This window comes from Eschrichtius robustus, chromosome 19 (genome assembly GCF_028021215.1).
Source record: "Eschrichtius robustus isolate mEscRob2 chromosome 19, mEscRob2.pri, whole genome shotgun sequence".
NCBI lineage: Eukaryota > Metazoa > Chordata > Mammalia > Artiodactyla > Eschrichtiidae > Eschrichtius > Eschrichtius robustus.
In genome coordinates this window covers 11258540-11279851 of record NC_090842.1, presented here as the reverse complement: position 1 = coordinate 11279851, position 21312 = coordinate 11258540, and the positions used below count along the sequence as shown (strand labels likewise).

Below are 21312 nucleotides of genomic sequence, written 5' to 3'. Positions count from 1 at the left end.
TGTCAGTCAAGGGATAGGCGGGTGCAATAGCAATCCGACGCACAGTAATGGTGGAGATACGAAGCAGACGGAATGGGGGCGGAACGGTCGGAGGGGATCGGCTTCGCTTGATTGGGCCATAAAGGAGGCAGTGCCGCCCTCCGTACTCCGGATTGGCTGAACGTGAGCCGCGCCCCCCTCACGCCGGCAACCTTGGGTACGAGAAGTGGCCCGGACTCGCCCCCGTTAGCCGCTGGTGCGGGCGCGGTGGGAACGAGGGCAGAAGGGGCTCTGGGTTCCGGGTCAGATCCGACGTAGATCCGGGAGTGGCGCGCACCTTCTCTACGGTGAGGGAACACGAGTGGGCTGCGGGAGAGAGGGGTCCGGCGCCCAGCGAGCGAATAAAGCTCCGCGACCGGAAGTGTCTTCAGAGCCGCGTCGCACCCGGAAGTGTGGCAAGAGAGCAGCCACACCCGGAAGTGTGATGCTTCCGCGGCTACGGGAAGTAATGGTACCTGGCCAATTGAGATACGGAGTTAAAACAGGTGCCTATATATCTTTATTTCCAGAGGCTCGGTAGAGCCTCCCTTTTCGGAAAGTGTTGGAGGTTGCAAGTATGTGGTCGTGTTTTTGAATGTCTCATCCTGTTGAAACGCGACGGGAAACGAGCCCCAGGAGTGTGTACAAGGGGGCCAGGTTCAGTAACAGCTTTTAAGAAGTTTCTTTTGCTGTGGGTCACTCTCCATTCCCCTCCCCCAACAGGGATGTGCAGATGGAGGCCGGAGGAGGCACTGCTGCCCCAGCCCCCGGGGACGCGGAGGACTTGGAGGAGATGCGGTTCCCCACTGAGGAGGCTAGAGACGGTGGAGGGATTTGCAGAGACCTACCCGGTACTGGAGACGCGAGCGTGGAGAAAACAGGTATGCATTCCCTTCACTGGGGTCTTGGATGGAATCCCTAGGGGGTGTTATTGTTGGGGGAGGTCCATGGGGGACAAGAGGGGAGCCCTTTGGGACTCGGGGAAGTAGTTTAAACCATAGCTTGGGTCAGTGGGAAGTCATTGTGTACTCACGTTGTAGTTTAAATCATTGAGGAGTGCAAAAGAAATCAGTGGATGTCAATGGATGTTCACTGGGGAGTTGGTAAGAATTTAGGCAATTGAAGAATCAGAAAGGGATCCGTTGAGGTTAGAGAGGGGCACTGGGGATTTAGGATGTTTAGGTCAGTGAATGACCAAAAAAAAGTTAATAGGGTCAAAGGGGGACTATATAGAAGTCAGTCCCCTTTTGACCCCTTTGGGGTCTTTAAATCATTGAGGTGGGAAAGGGGATCAGTGGGGGCCAGTGGGCGCTCAGAGTATTTACATCATTGAGGAGTTGATGGTAGTTGTTGGAGGGAGTCTTTAAGGAACCAGATCTTAGTGGACGTTAATGATGATCATTGATGGGGAGATAGTGGACATCAATGAAATTATCTGGAGAGTCAGAGGACCAGTAGGAAGATCTTTGAAGACTCTGGTGTATGTGTAAAGGTATAGCGTGGAGGGTCAGCGGAAGTCATTGCGGAATGAGTGCTCATTGACCACTTTGGAATTAGTGGATGTTAATGGGGTCATTGGGAAGGATCAGTACACATCACTGAAAATCAGTAATTGGGGGGGGGGGCGTCTTTGAGAACTTGTTGGCAAGTATTGGGAGTAGGTACTTGGGGACTGTCAATGAGAAAATGAGGGAATATGAGGTCATTGGGATTTTATGAGGAAAGTATTGATACATAGTTGCCAGTGGATAACACTGGTTGTCACTGGGGATCAGTGGACATCAATTACAATAAATGGGAGGGTAGTCAGTAGAGGGCAATGAAATTGTGGATTTCATTGGTGAATGTTAATGATGGTCATGGTGAAGGGCAATAGAGGTCATTAAAGTCCTGTGTGTTAGTGGATGTTACGGTGGTTATTGTAGGGTGGGGAGTGGATATCAGTGAGAATAAAGGGGAGTCATACCAATGAGAATAAAAGTCAGGGGAGTCAGTGGAGGTCATTTGAAGTCTTGGATGTTAGTGGAGGTTAATGGTGATCATTCTTGGGAATGCAGTGGACATGGAGTAGATTAAATTGTGGGTCGGGGCAGTCATTGAAGGTCATTGAAGACCCAGGTATTAGTGACGTTAATGTGGGGTCATTGGAATGTTAGTGAACAGCAGTGGGAATGAATAGGGGGTGAGGGGCGTCCTAAAGATCCGGATGTTAGTGGATAATCATGGCAGAATTTGGATTAGTGATCATCACCAAGACTGGGAGTCAATGGGGTCATTAGGATCAGTGGACATCAGTGAGAATAAATAAGGGGTTAGGGTAGTGAGGGGCACATTCAAAGACACAGATGTTAATAGACATAATGGTAGCTATTGAGGGGTGAGTAGATACCAGGAAAATAAATGAGGGGTCAGAGATTAATAGGGGAATCATTGAAGATGAAGATACTGATAATCATTCAGAGGCAGAGGGGTGCTTTGAAGACTTGGGAATGGCAGTTATTGAAAGGGGAATAGTTAGTCTGTAGGGATATAAAGGGTTCAGTAATGACAGTGAGATGGGATTACTGGAGTTTTAGGGGGATCGTTGAAACCTAAGTGTTAGTGGATGTCATTGAGGGGCAGAGGAGACACCTGGAGGTCTGTGTCAGCAGCAGGGGGTCATTGCAGGGCTGGTAGGGATTTGGTGGGTCTGTGGGCATATGGGGTTAGTGGGAGTCCACGGGCAGATGACTCACCAGGGCCTCCCTTTCAGGATCCGAGACCAAGGACCAGCCACCCGGCCTGCTGCTCCAGCCCGAGGCTCCGTCATGCACCTGTGGGCTCTGGGGTCCGGGAGCCTCTGAGAACAGTCCCGTGGGTGGCCCTGAGAGTGGCTCAGGGGGCCAGGGCAGGGACCCCAGTGACGAGGACTGGCGCAGCAAGCGGAAGCACGTGTTCGTGCTGAGTGAGGCCGGCAAGCCCATCTACTCGCGGTACGGTAGCGTGGAGGCATTGTCGACTACCATGGGTGTGATGACAGCCCTCGTGTCCTTCGTGCAGAGTGCAGGAGATGCCATTCGCGCCATCTATGCTGGTGAGCAAAGGGGCAGGAGGCCGAACAGGTGACGGTGACTGGGGCTATGGCTGTCTGTCTGGCAGTAGGTCTTTCTGGCTGGTTGGCTGCCTGGGGGACTATCCAGCTAGTTAGGAGTGAGTCAGTGTGTGTGGAGGCTGGCCCGGCGTCTGTCTGTCCAAGGGGTCTGTCTGTTGGCCCTGCTGGGTTCTGAGTGATTAACTCACTGGGATCTAAGTAACTGGCTGGATATTTCCTTCTTGCCTGAGAGGGTGAGTTTGGAGGCTGTGTGGCTGAGTTGGTGTCTTTCTAGCTCTGTTAGTCCTTGCCGCATCTTCCTCACTCCATGCTGTGTGCCTGATTCCCTGACCATCCCATCGTGTCTCTGCAAATGTCCAAACTCCCCCAGTTTGTCCTTACCTTAGTGCTGTGTCCCTAGAGTGACCGTGTGGGCTTGCACCAGGAGCGTATGCCTTCCGGGGAGGGGTGGAAGAGTCCCACCTGACCCCGTCTTGTCACACTGACGCATCTCTACCCCCTGCCCCTTCCCTCCCCCAGAGGACCACAAGCTGGTGTTCCTACAGCAGGGCCCACTGCTGCTGGTGGCCGTGTCAAGGACTCCTCAGTCAGCAGCCCAGCTGCGGGGGGAGCTCATGGCCGTGCACGCACAGATCGTGAGCACCCTGACGCGCGCCAGCGTGGCCCGCATCTTCGCGCGCAAGCAGAACTACGACCTCCGCCGCCTGCTGGCCGGCTCGGAGCGCACTCTAGACCGGCTTCTGGACAGTGTGGAGCGGGACCCGGGTGCCCTGCTGCTGGGCGCCGTGCGCTGCGTCCCTCTCGCTCGCCCGCTGCGGGACGCGCTGGGTGCGCTGCTCCGACGTTGCACGGCGCCTGGCCTGGCCCTCTCGGTGCTGGCGGTTGGCGGTCGCCTGGTGACAGCAGCCCAGGAGCGGACTGTGCTGGCCGAGTGCCGGCTGGACCCAGCCGACCTGCAGTTGCTGCTGGACTGGGTGGGGGCACCGGCCTTTGCGGCGGGCGAGGCCTGGGCGCCTGTGTGCCTGCCCCGCTTCAACCCCGATGGTTTCTTCTACGCCTATGTGGCCCGCCTGGACGCCATGCCTGTCTGCCTGCTGCTGCTCGGCACCGACCCCGAGGCCTTCCACGACATGGCCACCTGCCGGCGCCTGGTCGAGGACGGCATGCACTCCCTTGGGGCCATGCGCACCCTCAGGGAGGCTGCCAGCTTCTCCAGCACCCCATCGGCCAGTGCCTCGGCCTACAGTGTGCAGGCTGTGGAGGCCGCCGGCCTCCGGCACTTCCTCTATAAGCCGCTGGACATCCCCGACCATCACCGCCAGCTGCCCCAGTTTACCAGGTGGGCCCCTACCCTGCGGGCAAGTGGCCCAGTGGGAAGGCTTATCTAACTGGAAGGTTCGGCAACTCATAGACATGAGTCTGGCGAGAGAGCCAGCCATGCTCTAGAGAGATGCAATAGAATGGGCCTGCCCGATGCGGGAGGCTCAGCCAACAACCTCGAGAAACCCCCTGTTCTAATGGAGAGGAAGGCCCCAGGACTCAAAGAGTCCCCGAGTTTGATGGGGAGCTTCGGCCCTGAGAAGCCTCCAGTCTAATGGGGGAGGCTCAGCTCCTAACTTAACTCCCTAGACTGAGGGGAGATAGGCCAGCCAAGAAAGCCCTAGAATGACCGTGTCCCCACCCCCGTCCATCACTGCAGCCCCGAGCTGGAGGCCCCGTACAGCAGAGAGGAGGAGCGACAGCGCCTGTCCGACCTGTACCACCGCCTGCACGCGCGCCTCCATAACACCTCGCGGCCCCTGCGCCTCATTTACCACGTGGCTGAGAAGGAGACGCTGCTGGCCTGGGTGAGTTGAGTGGGGGGCTCTGAAGGAGTTAAATTGCCCCACTTCAAGCCTTCTTTCCCTCCCCTGTATCCCCTCCAGCTGTGACGGCCTCCTTCAGGTGCACCACGCCTTGGCCTGGGCTGCGGTCTTGCCTCCAGAAGTGTCCTGGCCACGCCGTGTGTCTGTGAAACCCAGCAGCTGCAGTGTCCAGAACCTTTAGTTCCATCATTCTGTTGACCGTTCCCTCGGTCAACAGTAACCATCTGGTAAATACCAGAGAAACAACCAGTAGAGAGTCTGGTGGTTTTTTGGGTTTTTTTCCGGAAAAACAGATTTATTTTTAAAATTTTAAAATTAGTGAAAACATTTAAAATGTTCTAAGTAGCAATAACTGTCTCTATCAGACAATACAAGTGTGAAAATTGCTAGTAGAAATATGAAAAGACGCATACTATTTCAGGTAAAATTGAAATACAAAGTTTTCTGAATTTCATTCAATAACATGTTTCCAGATATTAGGATCTTCTGCCTTCATGTGGAAATTTTTGAAATCACACTTACACAAAAAATTCCTGTATCTGACTGGAGTATTGCAGTCAATACTAGAAGGAATAAATGAATCCAGTTGTAAACGAGGTAAATATTCTTAGAATTCAGTGAAAATTACCGTGCACAGTTGCTCCTAGTTTCTGTCTTCTTCCAGAGAGATGGTGTTCATTGTAGCTTAAGGAAACTGCATGACAGACACTCAACTTCTTTTTCTGTTTCCAAGATTCTTAGCAGTTATGCCTAGGGCTCTCCCAGTTCATGATCTTAAATTTCTTAAATACTTTTTAATTATTATCTCTTTCCATTCTTAGGCACTTAAAACACAAAAGAGCCAAATCTGAATTTGTTCTTCACATCAAACAGAAATTAAGTTTTCTTCTTTTTAGACACATGCATTGACACTTGTAGACAAACCAGCAGTCTACAGTAGAGTGTCCACTGGTTAGCCACCAGCAGAGTGTCTCTGACTTTCAAGAGGCCCCGTTATCCACCATCACTGTGCTCGCCGATTTCCCATGAGCCCCGCCCGCGTGTCTGCAGGTACCAGTTGAGCTTTGACTCCATGAGTTCCCAGCACTCTTGAACACTACAGGCTTGGTCCCCTGCTGTGCCTTCCACCTGGGATATCCTTCCCTGGGGTCTCTTCAGGGCTCCTGTCCTCACTTCCTATGGGTCTATTCAAGGTCAGCTTCAGGGAGTTTGGTCACGTGACTCCACTGGAAATGGCACTTTCCCCTAGATTCTGCTATTTAGTGCATATTTATTAAACCATTTATTTGCATGCCTGTTATGTATCAGGCATTGTTCTAGGCTGAGAATTTTATTTAATTTAAAAAAATTTCTTTAGCTTTCATTTTCAAGCAATTTTAGACTTACAAAGAAGTTGCAAAAAGTTACTTTAAATAGGTCCTTCAGGTAGTTTCTCCAGATGTTAACATAACCACAGGAACTCATTAAATCAGGGAATTAACATCAGTACAATCACATCTTATCCACAGACTTCATTCAGACTTCACCACTTGTCCCGCTAATGTCCTTTTACTGGTCCAGAAGCCAGTCCAGGATCGCATATTAGATTTATTTATTGTGTCTCCCTAGTCTCGTTTATTCTGGAACATTTCCTCAGTCTTTTTTTTGTCTTTTATGACTTGGGCACTTTTAGAAAGTACCAGCCAGTTAGTTTGTAGAATGTCCCTCAACTTGGGTTTTTCTAATATTTTTATCAAGACTAAATTGAGGTCATGCATTTTGGGCAAGCATATCACAGAAGTGATGTTGTGTCCTTTTCTGCTTCATATCAGGAGGACCACAATGTCACTGTGTCCCACTGATGATGTTAACTTCGATGACTTCATTAAGGTGGTATCTGCCAGGTTTCTCCACTTTAAAGTTGTTTTTTGCCCTTTGTAATTAGTAAATATCTTGTGGTGATTATGTCAGTGTTCTCTTTTTCACCATATTTTCATCCACTGATTTTAATATGCATTAATGATTTTTGCCTTTGACAGTTGTTTCTCTGGTATTTACCAGATGGTTACTTTTCTAACTCCATCATAACTTCATTTATTGGTTGAGATTCTACTGCATGGAAGAACTTTCCCTGCTCCTATTTATTTGTTGAATTTTGAATTTTATATTATGGAATTTTCTTGAATTCAGTGGGCTAAAATCTTTTCCTTTCATTTATTTTTGTGCTCAAATTGTCTCTGAGTTAGCCAGCAGGAGCCATGATTTAGCCAGACTGGCCCCTGTATCTTTTTGACACATCTGCATGACTGCTGAAGCACTTCTTACTTTCTGGCACAAGATATTCCAAGCTTATTTTGTACGTTCTCTGTGCCAGTCCTGAAATTGGCCATCTATCCAATGAGCCCTTGTACCTTTCAGTGGAGGATGGTATTTCGAAAACAAGATCTGGTAGGCCCAGGATTTTAAATCGGGTGGTCAGGAAATGACATCCACGTGGAAGGGGAGGTCACAGGTCGTGTGGGTGTCTCCAGGAACAGTACACCTGGCAGAGGGAAAGGACTGTGCAAATGCCATGAGGTGAGGCTGAGCCTGGTTATGTTTGAGGAACAGCAAGGAGAGGCTAGAGTGGCTGGAACAGAGAGAGTGAGGGGGAGAGCAGAGAGAGGTGATGTGGAAAGGTGCTGGTGACCTGGTCAGGTTAAGCCTCTCAGGTTGGTGTGAAGATTAAATTGAGTTAATCCTCCTGTTCTGCCCAGGCTACAGATGATAGAAACAGGTGTGTGGAGCTTAGAACAGGACTTCGTATACAACCATCGCTCATTAAGTGTTAAGCACTGTCGTCATCCCCAGTGCACAGACGAGTGAACTGAGGTCCAGAGAGTGTACATACACACACACGGAGCCAGCATCACCCAGCTGAAGCCACTAGCTCTCGCTGATCCCTTGGCCCACTCGTGATACAATAGCGTCAGCTTACCCGCTTTAGCCCAGTGACCAGGCAGCGCCAAGGAGGAGCTGCTGCCAGGTGCACCTTCCAAACGGGACAGGTATGGGGCTAGGGTGGGGTGGACAGCACCGGGCATGGCCAGCTCCGGCCCAGCTGACCCTGTCTCCTCTCAAACCCCCAGGTGACCTCCAAATTTGAGCTGTACACCTGCCTCAGCCCCCTGGTGACCAAGGCAGGTGCCATCCTCGTAGTGACCAAACTCCTGCGTTGGGTGAAGAAAGAGGAGGACCGCCTCTTCATTCGTTACCCACCCAAGTACTCCACACCCCCAGCAGCCCCAGCGGCCTCCGCAGACCAAGCTTCCCATAACGGCCTGTTTACTGCACCTTGAGAGGCAGAGCTCCCCGACTGGGCCGTGTGGGCCGGGGGGGGGCGTTACTGGTGGTGGTGTCTGCGGCTGGTCCCTGTCTCCCCGGGCAATGGAGCAAGATGTGGGGGGCTGCCCACACATGAGAGATGGGTGGCGGTGTGACGGCACACAGGTGAGCCGGCTGCTTCCCCAGCCCCCTCCTGCCCCTCCACCTCTGGGGAAATCCTTAGGACTCCCTCTTCCCCTCCCTCTGCCACACCTCCTTCACTTGGATGATGTTCCAGCCTCTGTCGGGGACCGTCTCCTCCAATCCTGGCCACCACACCCTCTGTCCGGCACAAGGGGTCTGCCTCCTGCATGGGACCTCAGCCCTGAGGGTCCAGGGCTGGCCAGGGTCTCCTTGGGTGGCCCACGGGGGTTCTGGAGTTGGAACGCAGGACCAGCCTGTGCCCAGAAACGGCCTGAAGATATTTTAAAGAAAACAACTGCACATAAAAAGCCTAAAACCCATCCCCGTAAGGACGCTCCTTTGCGCTTCATGTACTTCATCTTTACCCAGTCAAAAATGACCCCCATCGGTGTTGGCTGCTGCTAACATTAATAAGATGGTCTCTAGCATCTGCCTGGCTGTGTAACCTGGGGCAAAGCACCTGACTTCACCCGGTGGCTGAGATCCAGAATTTTTACATAGATCCACTTACCTTCCACGGCTCATTCTACTCACTCATGAAATGCAGATACCTAACCTCTCATAGGCTGTTAAGTGAGGATTCGTGAACGAAAAGGGACTCAACGCTTGCGTACCACCACACAGCGCATGGACATTTGTCCCAGACTTGCACAACCTGCACAACACAAGCATCCTAGAGAGGGAGCTAGCGACACCTGCCTGTAATTTCCATGCGTGCACGCAGCACTCACTCGCCAATGACCAAGAGCCTAGTTTTGCCCTTCTTTTCTCTAACCCGGAGTTGCAGGCCACCACGCGTGCGCGCCAACTGTCGCTCGGGGGCTCTGGGCTGTCCCCTCCCGGGAGCGGAAAGCCCGTCGCTCCTCACCCTGGTCAACGGACGCACAGAGACGCACTAGACGCGTGCGCTCTGCACAGCCTATCCGCCCTCGCGTGATTTTTTTTTTTTTTTTTTTTTTTTAAAACCAATCATCGTCCAAAGCGCAGGCGCGCCAGTCGTGCGTGCGTTGGAAAATGGCGGGGAAGTTGGAGCCTTCGGAAGTGGCGCCGCTGGAAGTCCTTGAGGAGGATGAAGGTAGTGAGGGCAAGTGGGCCTCTGGCAGCCAGGGTAGAAGGAAGGGAGGCTTCGTCCCCTTACAGTAATGAAATATTGATAGCAGTACTTAAGGAAGAAAAATTGTAAGCCTTTTATAAAAAGAAAAAAGTGCTCTTCAACAAAGTGCAGATAAATAACACGTATATTCTCAGCAGCTCGATTAACTGTTGTCAACTTTATTGGCTATATTGCTTATTTATTTTAAAGTAAACAATAGACTAAATACTTCAGTATGCATCTCTTCAAACAAAAGAGGGGTGGATGGTCTCAGAACCCACTCAACTGCTGCCGTAGCTAAGAAAATTAACAGTAATTCCCCAATATCATCATTTCACACCCAGCCCATAATCACACTTTGCATGGACTCTTAAATCTTAATTGTGAATGGCCACTCCCACAGACGGCTTCTTTGGAGAAGATTCTCCAGGGCATTTTGTTGATATTGACACCCTACACCCCAGTGAGAGGAAAGACAATATTTTCCTAGAGGGAGTTGGAAATTTAGGTCTAGCCAAGAGAAGAAAATCTCCCAAGACAATGATCTCCTGTTAGCCACTAACATTTTTTTTAATTATAGAAATTTTCAAAATGTACCGAAGCACAGAAAATAGCGTGATGAATGCCCATGTACCCATCACTCTGTATCAGCTGTTTCGACTCTTGGCCCTCCTTTCATTTATCTCTGACCACCTTTCCTACTCTTTAAACCATCATATTAATAAACACATTGGATTGCATCTTTCCAGTTATATCTATGCAGATGACAACAATAATTATGCGCTTGTATATTGTCTCTCTTAGGATGTGAGCTTCATGAGAGCAGACCGTGTTTATGGCCGTTTCCCCAGCACCTGAAACAATGCCTGCTTGGCATATAGTAGGTGCTCAGTAATTTTTTTACTGCATGAATAATGAAATAACTAACACTGAGAGCTCTCTTAGATTTTGGCCTCACATTGAGTGCAAGCTTTCAACAAGAAATACGACAGATGCCAATAAATCTTCCTTATTAAGCACTTAGTATAGCTGCCACTGTGCTTAAAAAAAAAAAAAAAAGTATTATTATCAAATTTTTTTAAAAAAGGAAGTTATGGTTAACTTCACCAGCAATGGAGAAAGTTGAAAAGCATATCAAGTTACCATTTCTAACCCATCAAAATTAGCTTTAGAAACGTATATCTGGTATTTTCTTATCTCCAGTCACCATGCTTGGTAATCTTAGAATACACAGATGTGTGGACCAAGCAGGGTCATTGGAATGTTGCTGATGGAAGTGAAACACAGGAGCAATCACGGAAATGACTAAATTTAGGTATATCCATGCGTTATGGAGTGCCTGTATAGTGGACGTTTTTTCTTAAGAAACAGGAAAAAATAATTAAATTCCAATTTAATTTAATTAATTAAAATTAATTTTAAAAGGAGAAGATGGTGATTCATTAACAGAGAGTGAGCTTCAAAAGAGATCATATTCTTACGAGAGAAAAGCAAGTTGGGATTAAAAAAAAGAAAAAAAAAAAAAAGAAGAAGAGGCAGTTCAACTACAGCCCTATGTGTGCTGCTTAGAAAAATGTCTGAAGGCTAAAGGCCTAACTGGTGCCTCTCAACAAGGGACTTGGATTTTGGGGACTGTGTAGAGGTGGAAGCATTTTTGTAATTTTTTAAAAAGGAAAATGTAAGTAGTGCTAAATAATATGAAAATATAAGAGGAAAAATGCTGAATGGCATCTGAGGATCATACATTAATATTGGTCAATATTAACATCTCTGTTTTGATGGTTATACTGCAGTTACCTGGTAGAGTCCCCTTATAAATAGCAAATATATACTGGAATATTAAGAAATAATGGGTCATGATGCCTGCAATTTATGTGCAGTAATGCTCACAAATGGGAAATCTGATACAAGGGCAAATAGCACTGTGGCCTGTTCCTACAACTTTTATGTATTCAATACATCTGAAATTATTTCAAAATAAAGTGTTTCAAAGGGGTTCATGCTCTATAGGCTTTGTTTTGTCACATTGATTTTTTTAAACTTTTGTCAAGATGTTAGCTGGACTATTTGAAAGATTTACTGATCGCCTATGATCTTACTGCGTGACTAGGACTAGGAATGCAGAGGATCATGTGGTAGTTCTATTTTTAGTTTTTTAAGGAACCTCCGTACTGTTCTCCTTAGTGGCTGTACCAATTTACATTCCTATCAACAGTGTAGGAGGGTTCCCTTTTCTCCACACCCTCTCCAGCATTTATTGTTTGTAGATTTTTGGATGACGGTCATTCTGACTGGTGTGAGGTGATACCTCATTATAGTTTTGATTTGCATTTCTCTGATAGTGATGTTGAGCATCTTTTTGTGTGCTTTTTGGCCATCTGTATGTCTTCTTTGGAGAAATGTCTGTTTAGATCTTCTGCCCTTTTTTGATTGTGTGTTGTTTTTTTTTTTTAATATTGTGCTGCATGAGCTGTTTGTATATTTTGGAGATTAATCCCTTGTCAGTTGTTTCATTTACAAATATTTTCTCCCATTCTGAGGGCATATACCAGAGAAAACCATAATTCTAAAAGGTACGTGTGCCCCAATGTTCACTATTTACAATAGCGAGGACATGGAAGCAACCTAAATGTCCATCAGCAGAAAAGTGGATAAAGAAGATGCGGTACATATATAAAATGGAATATTAGCCATAAAAAAAGGACAAAATAATGCCATTTGCAGCAACAGGGATGGACCTAGAGATTGTGATACTGAGTGAAGTAAGTCAGACACAGAAAGACAAATATTGTATGATATTGCTTATATGTGGAATCTTTAAAAAAGGGTACAAATGGGTACAAATTTACAAAACAGAAGTAGAGTCATGGATGTAGAAAACAAACTTATGGTTACCAGGGGATAAGGGTGGGAGGAGGGATAAACTGGGAGACTGGGGTTGACATATACACACTACTATATATAAAATAGATAACTAATAAGAACCTGCTGTATAGCACAGGAAAGTCTACTCTATACTCTGTAGTGGCCTATATGGGAAAAGAATCTTAAAAAAAAAAAAGAGTGGATATATGTATATGTATAACTGATTCACTTTGCTGTACACCTGAAACTAACACAATGTTGTAAATCAACTATACTGCAATAAAAAGATAAATGCAGTGGAGAGGAAAAACACAGATGGAGCTTTCACAGAAATGGTTCAACAAGCCAGCTGTGAAAGACATGTGGGGACAACCAGGGGAAACCACATATGTTGTGGGCATTTTATGATATAAATGATCCGATGATTAGTGATGATTGCTAATCTTGTCGGTGTGACTATAGGATTGGACTCATCTAAGAAAATGTCTTCTAGTAGTTGAGACTTTCTTTTTTTTTTAGTTGAGACTCAATGAAGTATCTAGGGATGAAATGTCATGAAGTCTGGGGCGTGCTTGAAAATACTTTAGCACAAGAAAAACATAGCTGAAGCAAATACGCTTTTTTTCGGCTGAAGCAAATATTAATGATTGTCAGATCTGGACAATGAGTAAACTGGAGTCCATCATGGTATCCTCTCTACTTTCATGTGCGTTTGGAAATTTTCGTAATATTAAAAACAAAACAAGTAATCACAAATATCTCCCTTCGTTATTAAAATAGATTTAATTTTTTTTGTTTCATTCCAAATATTAAGAATATTTAAAGAACTTAAAAGTCTCCAGAGGAGACATACCAACCAATGCTACCAGAGAAAAGCAATGAGATGTATGCAAAATTAAATTAATACATACCAATTTGTAAAAGATCTCAGGCAAGACAAAAAGATGTAAAGAAAGTGAACATATCACCAAACATGTCAACAAAATTTAATAAGCTTAGGTCAAGAAACCCTGATTTTTTTTTTTCCCCCGAGGCTCGTGGGATCTTAGTTTCCTGATCAGGGATCAAACCCAGGTTCCGGCAGTGAGAGAGCTGAGTCCTAACCACTGGACCTCCAGGGAATTCCCAAGAACCCCTGATTTACAACATGAGTTTTAATGGCTGCAAAGAATTTTATCCTCTGAATGTGCTGTAGTCAACTAAGGTATCTTTAAGTTGCTTCCGTCGTTTAAGATTATGAACAATGGAACAATCTTGCCCACCATCCTTAATTATTTCCTTAAAATGTCTAGAGGTGGAATTTCTGATCCAGAGGAGTTGAGTAAGTTTTTAATATTTACTACCAGAAAGTTTGAAATAAAATGCTGTTTTTGCCTATCCCATTGGCAAAAGTGACAAAGGTTGAAGTTTCCTTTTTTTTTTTTTTTTTCCGGTTGGGATTGAGGGGAGCAGAATCCTTCACAGGTGGTGTTATGTTCTTCCATCAGGAGGCTTATAATATCCAGTTGTCTTTCGTGGATGTTAGCAGCCATTAGTAAACCATTTCCTAGACCCATCATTTCTTTAAGAATTTGCAAATTGTGGCCTATAATGATTTTAAAGAAATTCATATGAAATTGTTCTGTCCTACTGCATTGCTTAAAACTTCATACTGATCTTGAACAGCAGTAGCAGCAAAAGTGCATCCCCCTTCTCTCACACCTGAATTTCATTAAAGGGATGTCTGTGGTGTTCTTTGACCTCTCAGGAAGAAATGGCCATTAGGGGTCCTGATTCATCTAGCACACACCATCAACCCTAGAGACACAAGACGGGGTCCTGGGATTTCCTTGGTGGTCCAGTGGTTAGGATTCCATACTTTCACTGCCAAGGGTCTGGGTTCAATCCCTGGTCAAGGAACTAAAATTCCACAAACCGTGTGGTGCAGCCAAAAAAAAAAAAAAAAGGACAGGGGTCCTGCAGGGACCCTGCTCTGGCTGGAAAGCTGCCCCTCAGCCTATCTTTGGTTCAGCCCAGGGGTGTCCTCAGAACCCAGTGAGGCTTTCTTCCTCCCTGCCCAGATTAGCTTGGACCTTTCCCCAGTCCCCTCTCACTGTCACTGGATGCTGTAATTCGGATTTTCATCTCCACAGGTGAGACCAAGTCTTCAAAGAAGACTGAAGAGTTGCTGGAAATGGTGAAGAAGCTGCAGAAAGGTCATGTGTCTCCTCGTGTCTGAGGCTTAGCCTGAGGTTTTGAGTCAGGAAGATGTGGTTCAAACCCACCCCCTCAACTCACAACCTTGGGAAATTATCCCATTGCACTTTCTCCCTCTTGTACAATTTAATTCTTTAAACCAAAAACACAACTTCAAAATTCAAGAAGTATAAAGGGATGGAAAACCCTACCCTCCAACACTCATTTGCATGCATGCACACCCACAGACACACACACACACCCACACACACTCACACACACACCAGCCATCCATTTCCCTGACCCATAGGCCAGCAGCAGCTATTTTTAAATTCTTAGGTATTTTTCTAGACATTTAAAAAAATACAATCTTGGGTGTGTATTCTTTGCCCTCCTTTTTTACATACAAATGGCAATGCAAACAGCTTTGCACCTTGCTTTGCTTGTTGATGGGAGACTGGGAGCCAGCCAGCATCCAGTACCCACAACAGGGCTGGGGCAGAGTTCTGGCCGTGTTTGAGGTTGGATCCCCCCAAGTCCATCAGCAGCTTAAAATACTACAATCCATTGGTCTGTTCCAAATAAAGGGGAACCTCCCCTTCCCCTGACTCCGTGGCCACATGCAAAAGTACATTGGAGCTGCTGCCTAGGCTAAACTTAGGTAGAGGAATTGCGTGACTGAAAATGCAGTGACTCTGCCCGTCTCCAGTAAAACAAAGACCCCAGGGATTTGTATCATAATCAGCACCTCGGAGAGCACGCAGTCACCTGGAAGTCACAGGAGATGAAGTTGGTGGCCTCTGAAAATCCAGAACTTGACCTTAACTCCAGAGTGTCTCACAGGCTGGTAGTGAGACCCAGCGAGGGTTGGGCAGATTTTTATCTCAACTCTGTGCTTCCAACCTTGAAACCAGAGAGGGACGAGGAGAGCTTCCCCATACGGAGCACTGAAATTCGGACTGTGGGAAGTTAGCAGTGACCCCCTAAAGAGACAGTTGACCTCCCTGTCAATGGAGAACTTGATAGCTGTCAAAATGAAAAGTGGCATTTTCCCCATATCTCCTATGAGGCCAGCACCAGAGTCCAGGTGGAGAGAAGTGACAACCCACCCTGCCAGGCTTTTCATGGGGGCGCGGGGGGTCTCCCTTGTCTCCCACCACATTCAGATTTCAATGTAGAAGCCTCTACCACGTCCCAGGAGGCCCTGGGCGATCTGCCGCTCCCACTTGCCCACTTGGCCTCCAGCTGCTCTCCACTAGCTCACTAGGGCCACACGAGCCACAGCCGACCGCTTGGCCATATATTTTGGGCATGCGCCTCACTCAGCCCCACTGCGGGGGCTTCGCACTCATTGTCCTTCTGTCTGGCATGTCCCCCACTCCACACTCCCCACCCCACAGAACTGCAGGGCTGTCTTCCTTCACGTCATTGGGGGCCTCTTCACATCTCAAGAGGCACCTTCTACCCTTTCATTCTTCAGCCCCTTGCTTCACTTTATTTCCCTTCCTGGCGTTTCCTGCCACCAGCACTGACATCATGAATCTTTGTTTAGTGTCCATCTCTCCCACCCAGAATGCAAGCCCTGCAAGGGTTTCTTACAGAGCCTGGGACACAGCGCACACTCAATGAGTGCTGATCCATAGCAGCAGAGACACAGCGGCGACGCCCGCCCCCCTCCTTCTGCCTTAGACAGACAGGCATCTGCCTTCTCTGGCTCAATCTTTCTTTCCTTCTGCAGAGGGAAGCCTGGAGCCACAGGTCGAGGACCTGATTAACCGCATTAATGAGCTTCAGCAAGGTAAGCTCCGGGACGCAAGACGGCCAGCTGCCCAAGAGGGACCTGGGCTTTGAAAGCCTCCACTTCCTCATCTGTGAGATCCAGGCCCCTCCAGGTTGTCTGAAGATGAGTGTGCAGTGTCATGGTCTGTGAGACAATAGCAAGGCTAGAGGCTGCACTCACACCGTGTCTTCTTCCCTTTTTTGACCCAGCAAAGAAGAAATCCGGCGAGGAACTGGGAGAAGCCCAAGCTCTCTGGGAGGCCCTGCGTAGGGACCTGGACTCCTGTAAGTGGGACCAGAAGAGGGACCCAGAGATCTCATGACCAGTGTTGACGTTCCCGTGCGCACCTCAGGGTCTTTGCAAGGCCTGTTCCCTCCACCTGCGAGGCGCTCGTCCTACATAATCCGCATTGCCTCGTGCTATCTCGAGTTGCCTTTCAGCTCTCAGCTGAAACTTCACCCCAACAGGTCCTCCTTGGTGGCCCCCTCTAAAAATAGAATACCACCTTCTCTCACTCCCCGGCTTGATTTATTTCTTCACGGCCTTTATTTCTACTTGACATGGTGTACTTTCGTATTTCTCATCATCTCTACCCTCAGTATAAACCATAGGTATCCTACACAAGGGAACCCTGCAGTCCTTCACCCCTTCGGCCCTTACAGGGAATGTGCGCTCCAAGCGGGAAAAGCTGGATCAGGATGGTCCCCAGCGGGAGACGGGTGCACGGTTGGTGAGGAGGTGCCTCTCCTCCCCTGAGGCTGCATCACATCTTCTGTGTGACCTTGGGCCTTCCCTTTGCATGAAGTTGCAGTCAGGGCACAGGGTGAGTCCCCTGGAGACTCAAAGTGTCATTGTGTTTTCCAGTGAATGGAGAGAAAGTGCACCTGGAAGAGGTTTTGAGCAAAAAGCAAGGTATTTACCAACTGCTTCGTCCTCATTATTCTACCCCATCACCCCACAAATGCCTGAAGTTCTCAGACAGCCAGAGGAATCCCCCCGACACCTGAGTCAGGGTGCTTCCCTCTCTGCTCAGATCTCTCCCTTGGCTGCCATCTGACTCGGAGTAAGCACTGAAGTCCCTCAGTGCCCTCCGATGCCCAGCATGATGTGAGGCCCCTTGCTTCTACCCAACCCTGACTTCTCAAGAGCTCTCACAAAGCCCCTTGGTTCCTCTCCCCACAGAGGCACTGAGGACCCTCCAGCTGCACTGCCAAAGGAAGGGAAGTGAGGCTCAGAGGTAAGAGGTCCTGCCCAGCTCTTCCCCGCCTTATTCCCCAGCCTGAAGGAGGAGTGGGCAAGAGCTAGGGAAAATAAATCTTGGACACACACCCCTCATTTTCCCTTTCTATAAAATCGAGTAGCTAGACAAGAGACACCCCTGCTCATCATTAATATTAAGTGGTGGTGTTAAAATGAACTCATTTAATCATTCATTGCTAGTTTCTTTATCAAATAAAGTTCATCCATTGGTATTATTCTAAGTCTTCCCCTATTGTTTAGCCAGCTCTTCTGCCATCCATTCATTTGTTTATCTGTCTACTCATTTATGACCCCAGCCACCCATTTACCCAGCCGTCCATCTACCCACCCATCCACCCACTGTCCCACTCATCCATCCATACCTCTATCCAACTATCCAACTCTTCATCCAGACAGACAGCCATTATCTCTCCAGCCTTCCATCTAATCATCTTTCATCCATCCAATCATTCATTCATCTTCTCTCCACCTTTCCAGTCATCCATTTGACCGTTCATTTCTTTACCCAACCATCCATCCAGACAGCTATCCATCCTTCTGACAATCTTTCCTTTATTTCTCCATCCATCCATCATCCCTGCACTCATCATTTCTCTAACCAGACATCATCTCTCCAGCCAGCCACTCACCCGTCCAGTTCATGGTCCATCCAGCCATCTATCCATCTATCTCTCCATCCTTTGAACCTTTACATTCTTGTGACCAGAAGTCTCAAATGCCGGCACATCATGGTTTTAAAAATGTGGGAAAACTTGATGATAGATAGTTAAAGTGTATATGTGTTTAACCACACCACACCTCCCACTGTCTGGTGAGCAGCTTATGTTCGTTTATCAGCTACTCCTCGCGATGACAGTACCACCATCTTACATATGAGGGAACTGAGACCCAGAGAGGTTAACTAACTTGTCCAAGGTCACAGCGGAATAGCAGATCCAGGCCTCAATCTAGGACTTTATAATTTATGAAAGTAAACTACTGCACCCTTCACAGAGGTTTCTTGGGAAGGCATGCTTTGATGGGGGACAGAATGGACAGGGTGACAGTGTCAAGAGAGGCCCATAAAGGTTCACATTTGCTCAGAGGAAAGGAGGATGGGGACTCCCAGCCCCTCTCCTGCTAGTAGGAGTGGTGGCTCATTCAGAGAATATAACTGAGCGTTCTCTTTCCTTCCCCAGGAAGTACATGTTGGCGGAGCACATGGAGCACATTTCTCTCCATAACTCTCCGATCACAGAGAGGCAAGGACAGAGGAAGCCGGGGTAACCCTGGGTCTAGGGCCTGGGGTGGTGCGGTGTGGGGCATGGGAGTGGGGCTTGCATGAGGGAGAGTTTGTTGGAAGTGGTGCTGTTCGAAGCAAGGCTTGGAGGAAAAAGCCCATAAAGGGGCTCCTAGCAAGGGAGCACCAGGCGAAGATCTGAAGGCCTATGAATGAGAAACCCCCGGACTGGGCCAGGCTGCGTGTCAGTCCTAGCATGTGTTTTCTCATTCCTGGATGTCGGCCCCTAGGTTGCACGTGGAAGAACGGCTGGAGGATTTGACAGGCCAGCACAAGGACCCCTGGGAATTCCACGTGAGCCATTATCATTGCCTCAACCAAAGCCACTCCTCCCCTGGCTTCAGTGTCTCTGCTCATCAGCCCAGGGCCCACCTACTGCTCAGGCCCAATGCCGAGGGGTAGTCCTTGACTCCTTTCTTCCTCTCACCTCAACTCAGTCCTTCAGCTTCTACCTTGAACCCAACCACCTCTCACCATCCCCCACTGCCACACCCAGCATCCATTGCCCAGAGTGTTGCAGGAGCCATTGCTGATCTTGCTTCCCTCCTGCTTGCCTAGAGTGCTTATCTTGCAGTGGCAAATGGGAACTCTGAACCAGACACGGTCAGGCCATTGGTTCGCTCAGCCAGTGTCTCTGGATGTGTCCAGCAGCATTCCAAAGGGGCCAAGTCTTTGCTGCCCCCAAGTTGGTTAGGAGCAAGGAGATGCATACCCAGACTCTAAACAAGAAAATAAGTAGCTAGATCATGTAACGCCAGTGGGGAAGTCCTCTCTGAGCAGGTGTCATCTGAACACAGACACGAGGGAAGTAAGTGAGGAAGCCATGCGGGTATCTGAGTGCCAATGTCCCTGGGAGGCTGAACTGTGCCTGGGGTCTTTGAGGAAGAGCAAACAGTGGGGCTGGGGGATGAGAGCGTGGGAAGAGATGAGGTTTAAGGTACACGGGGACGTGGGGAGTGATTGAGGGGGAGAGCATCTCTGCCAGCGCCCGGCCACAGCAGAAGCTGCACACTGAATTAACGGATAGCTGAATGAATGAATGAATGAATGAACGCCCTAATTCAAGTAAGGACTTTCCGAGAGGCGCGAAGGAGGAGGGGCCAGGAGGACAGCTGGGCGGACAGGGCTCCTCTCTCTCTTCACAGATGCTGAAGCAGCGACTGGCCTGGGAGATCCGTGCCCTGCAGAGCAGCAAGGAGCAGCTGCTCACCGAAGGTGGGACTCCCGCGCAGGGTGGGGTCGGAGCCGGGGCGGCCGGCGGGAACTCCCGGCCCCGCCCATGACGCCCCGCCCACCCGCAGAGAGGCAGGCGCGGGCCAAGCTGGAGACGGTGGAGCGGCGGCTGCGCTCGCCGCCCGAGGTCCAGAGCGCCCCGGCAGAGAAAGACGGGTAAGAGGGGAGAGGAGGAGGGGAGGGGGAGAGGAGGAGGGGAGGGGCCGAGGTCCGCCCCGCCAACACCTCCCCTTCTGCCCCTCCCAGAAGGGCGGGGCCTCCGCGGGCTGGGCTTTCCTCCGGCCGGGGCTCAGTGTCTCAGTCGCTTCCTCCCTGTGCCCCCTCCACACTCCCCCTCTCTTCCTCCCCTCCTCTGCCCCTTCTCCGCAGGCTGAAGGCGGAGCTGGAGAAACTCGGGGGGCAGGTCCCCGCCCAGACCCAGACCACCCCAGAGGACCGGGCCGGAGAGGTAGAGAGCCCGGGATGGAGGCCAGACGGGCCGAGACAGAGCGGGCGGGATGTCCCCGGAGCCCCTCTGAGAGGGGGGTGTGCGGGTGCAGGCCGTCCTCGGGGGGGGGGGGGGCGGGGACAGGGAAAGGGCGGCGCGGGCCAGCGTGGGAGGGCGCCAGGGCCCCAAAGCCTGACTCCCAGCCTCCTCAGGCCGGCCCCCAGCTCCCCAGCGAGGGCGACCTGGCGCCGCCGGCGGAGCTGGCCCTGACGCCCCCCTAGGCCAGTAGGACCCACCCGGCCCCACCTTCCTTCAAGGCCCGCCCGGAAATAAAGGCGACGTTTGCGGACCATCCTCCAACTCCCCGGCTGAGCCTGTGCCACAGGAGCCATTGGGGCTGGGGGTCGTGCCCTTCCTCTCTCCGGGAGAAGGGGGAGTGGTTCAGGAAGTCTGGGCGGGGCCTCGCCGCACTCCGCCCACCAGTCCCCTGGCCGGCTCAGGCCGCAGGAGCTCAGTAAACGCTCCCGACAGCTCAATGACTGGGTGGGTGTCAAGGCCGCTCCATCTCCACGGCCTCATCTCGGGTTCCTGAACCGTCTGTTTTACCAGTAAGGGCTCGAAGGGACGTGTTAAAAACCCGCTGCAGGTCCTGTCGGTCTTCTGTGGTTCAGAGTAAGATCCCAGAGTCCCTGCATTACCCGCAGACTCTCTCGGACCTGCTCGCCTGCCTGGCCTCGCCT

General features: G+C 49.5%; 2 protein-coding genes across 3 annotated transcripts; both read left to right on the top strand.

The window, feature by feature from the left end:
- Positions 1-16: 16 nt before the first annotated feature.
- MON1B (MON1 homolog B, secretory trafficking associated) lies at positions 17-11548 on the top strand. 2 transcript variants are annotated; one of them, XM_068527247.1, is made up of 6 exons: positions 17-326; positions 742-899; positions 2771-3091; positions 3629-4448; positions 4809-4956; positions 8082-11548. In XM_068527247.1, the coding sequence occupies exons 2-6, from the start codon at positions 752-754 to the stop codon at positions 8289-8291; spliced, it is 1647 nt and encodes a 548-aa protein (XP_068383348.1). In that variant the 5' UTR covers positions 17-326; positions 742-751; the 3' UTR covers positions 8292-11548. The 2 variants fall into 2 exon arrangements, with proteins under 2 accessions (XP_068383348.1, XP_068383349.1); XM_068527248.1 differs by lacking the exon at positions 17-326 and adding an exon at positions 439-524.
- Positions 9475-20768, top strand: SYCE1L (synaptonemal complex central element protein 1 like). The gene is given in 12 exon segments (XM_068527249.1): positions 9475-9535; positions 14551-14613; positions 16332-16391; positions 16583-16657; positions 17238-17285; positions 17556-17610; positions 18812-18895; positions 19143-19206; positions 20058-20127; positions 20214-20301; positions 20515-20701; positions 20703-20768. Coding segments are annotated over 12 exon segments (921 nt in total).
- The last annotated feature ends 544 nt before the right edge of the window (positions 20769-21312 follow it).

Excerpts from the sequence above, each read along its gene's own strand:
- MON1B (XM_068527247.1), top strand. The coding sequence starts at position 752 with ATGGAGGCCGGAGGAGGCACTGCTGCCCCAGCCCCCGGGGACGCGGAG. Across the intron at positions 4,449-4,808 it reads CAGCTGCCCCAGTTTACCAG|CCCCGAGCTGGAGGCCCCGT; the intron begins GTGGGCCCCTAC and ends CCATCACTGCAG. Across the intron at positions 4,957-8,081 it reads AGGAGACGCTGCTGGCCTGG|GTGACCTCCAAATTTGAGCT; the intron begins GTGAGTTGAGTG and ends TCAAACCCCCAG.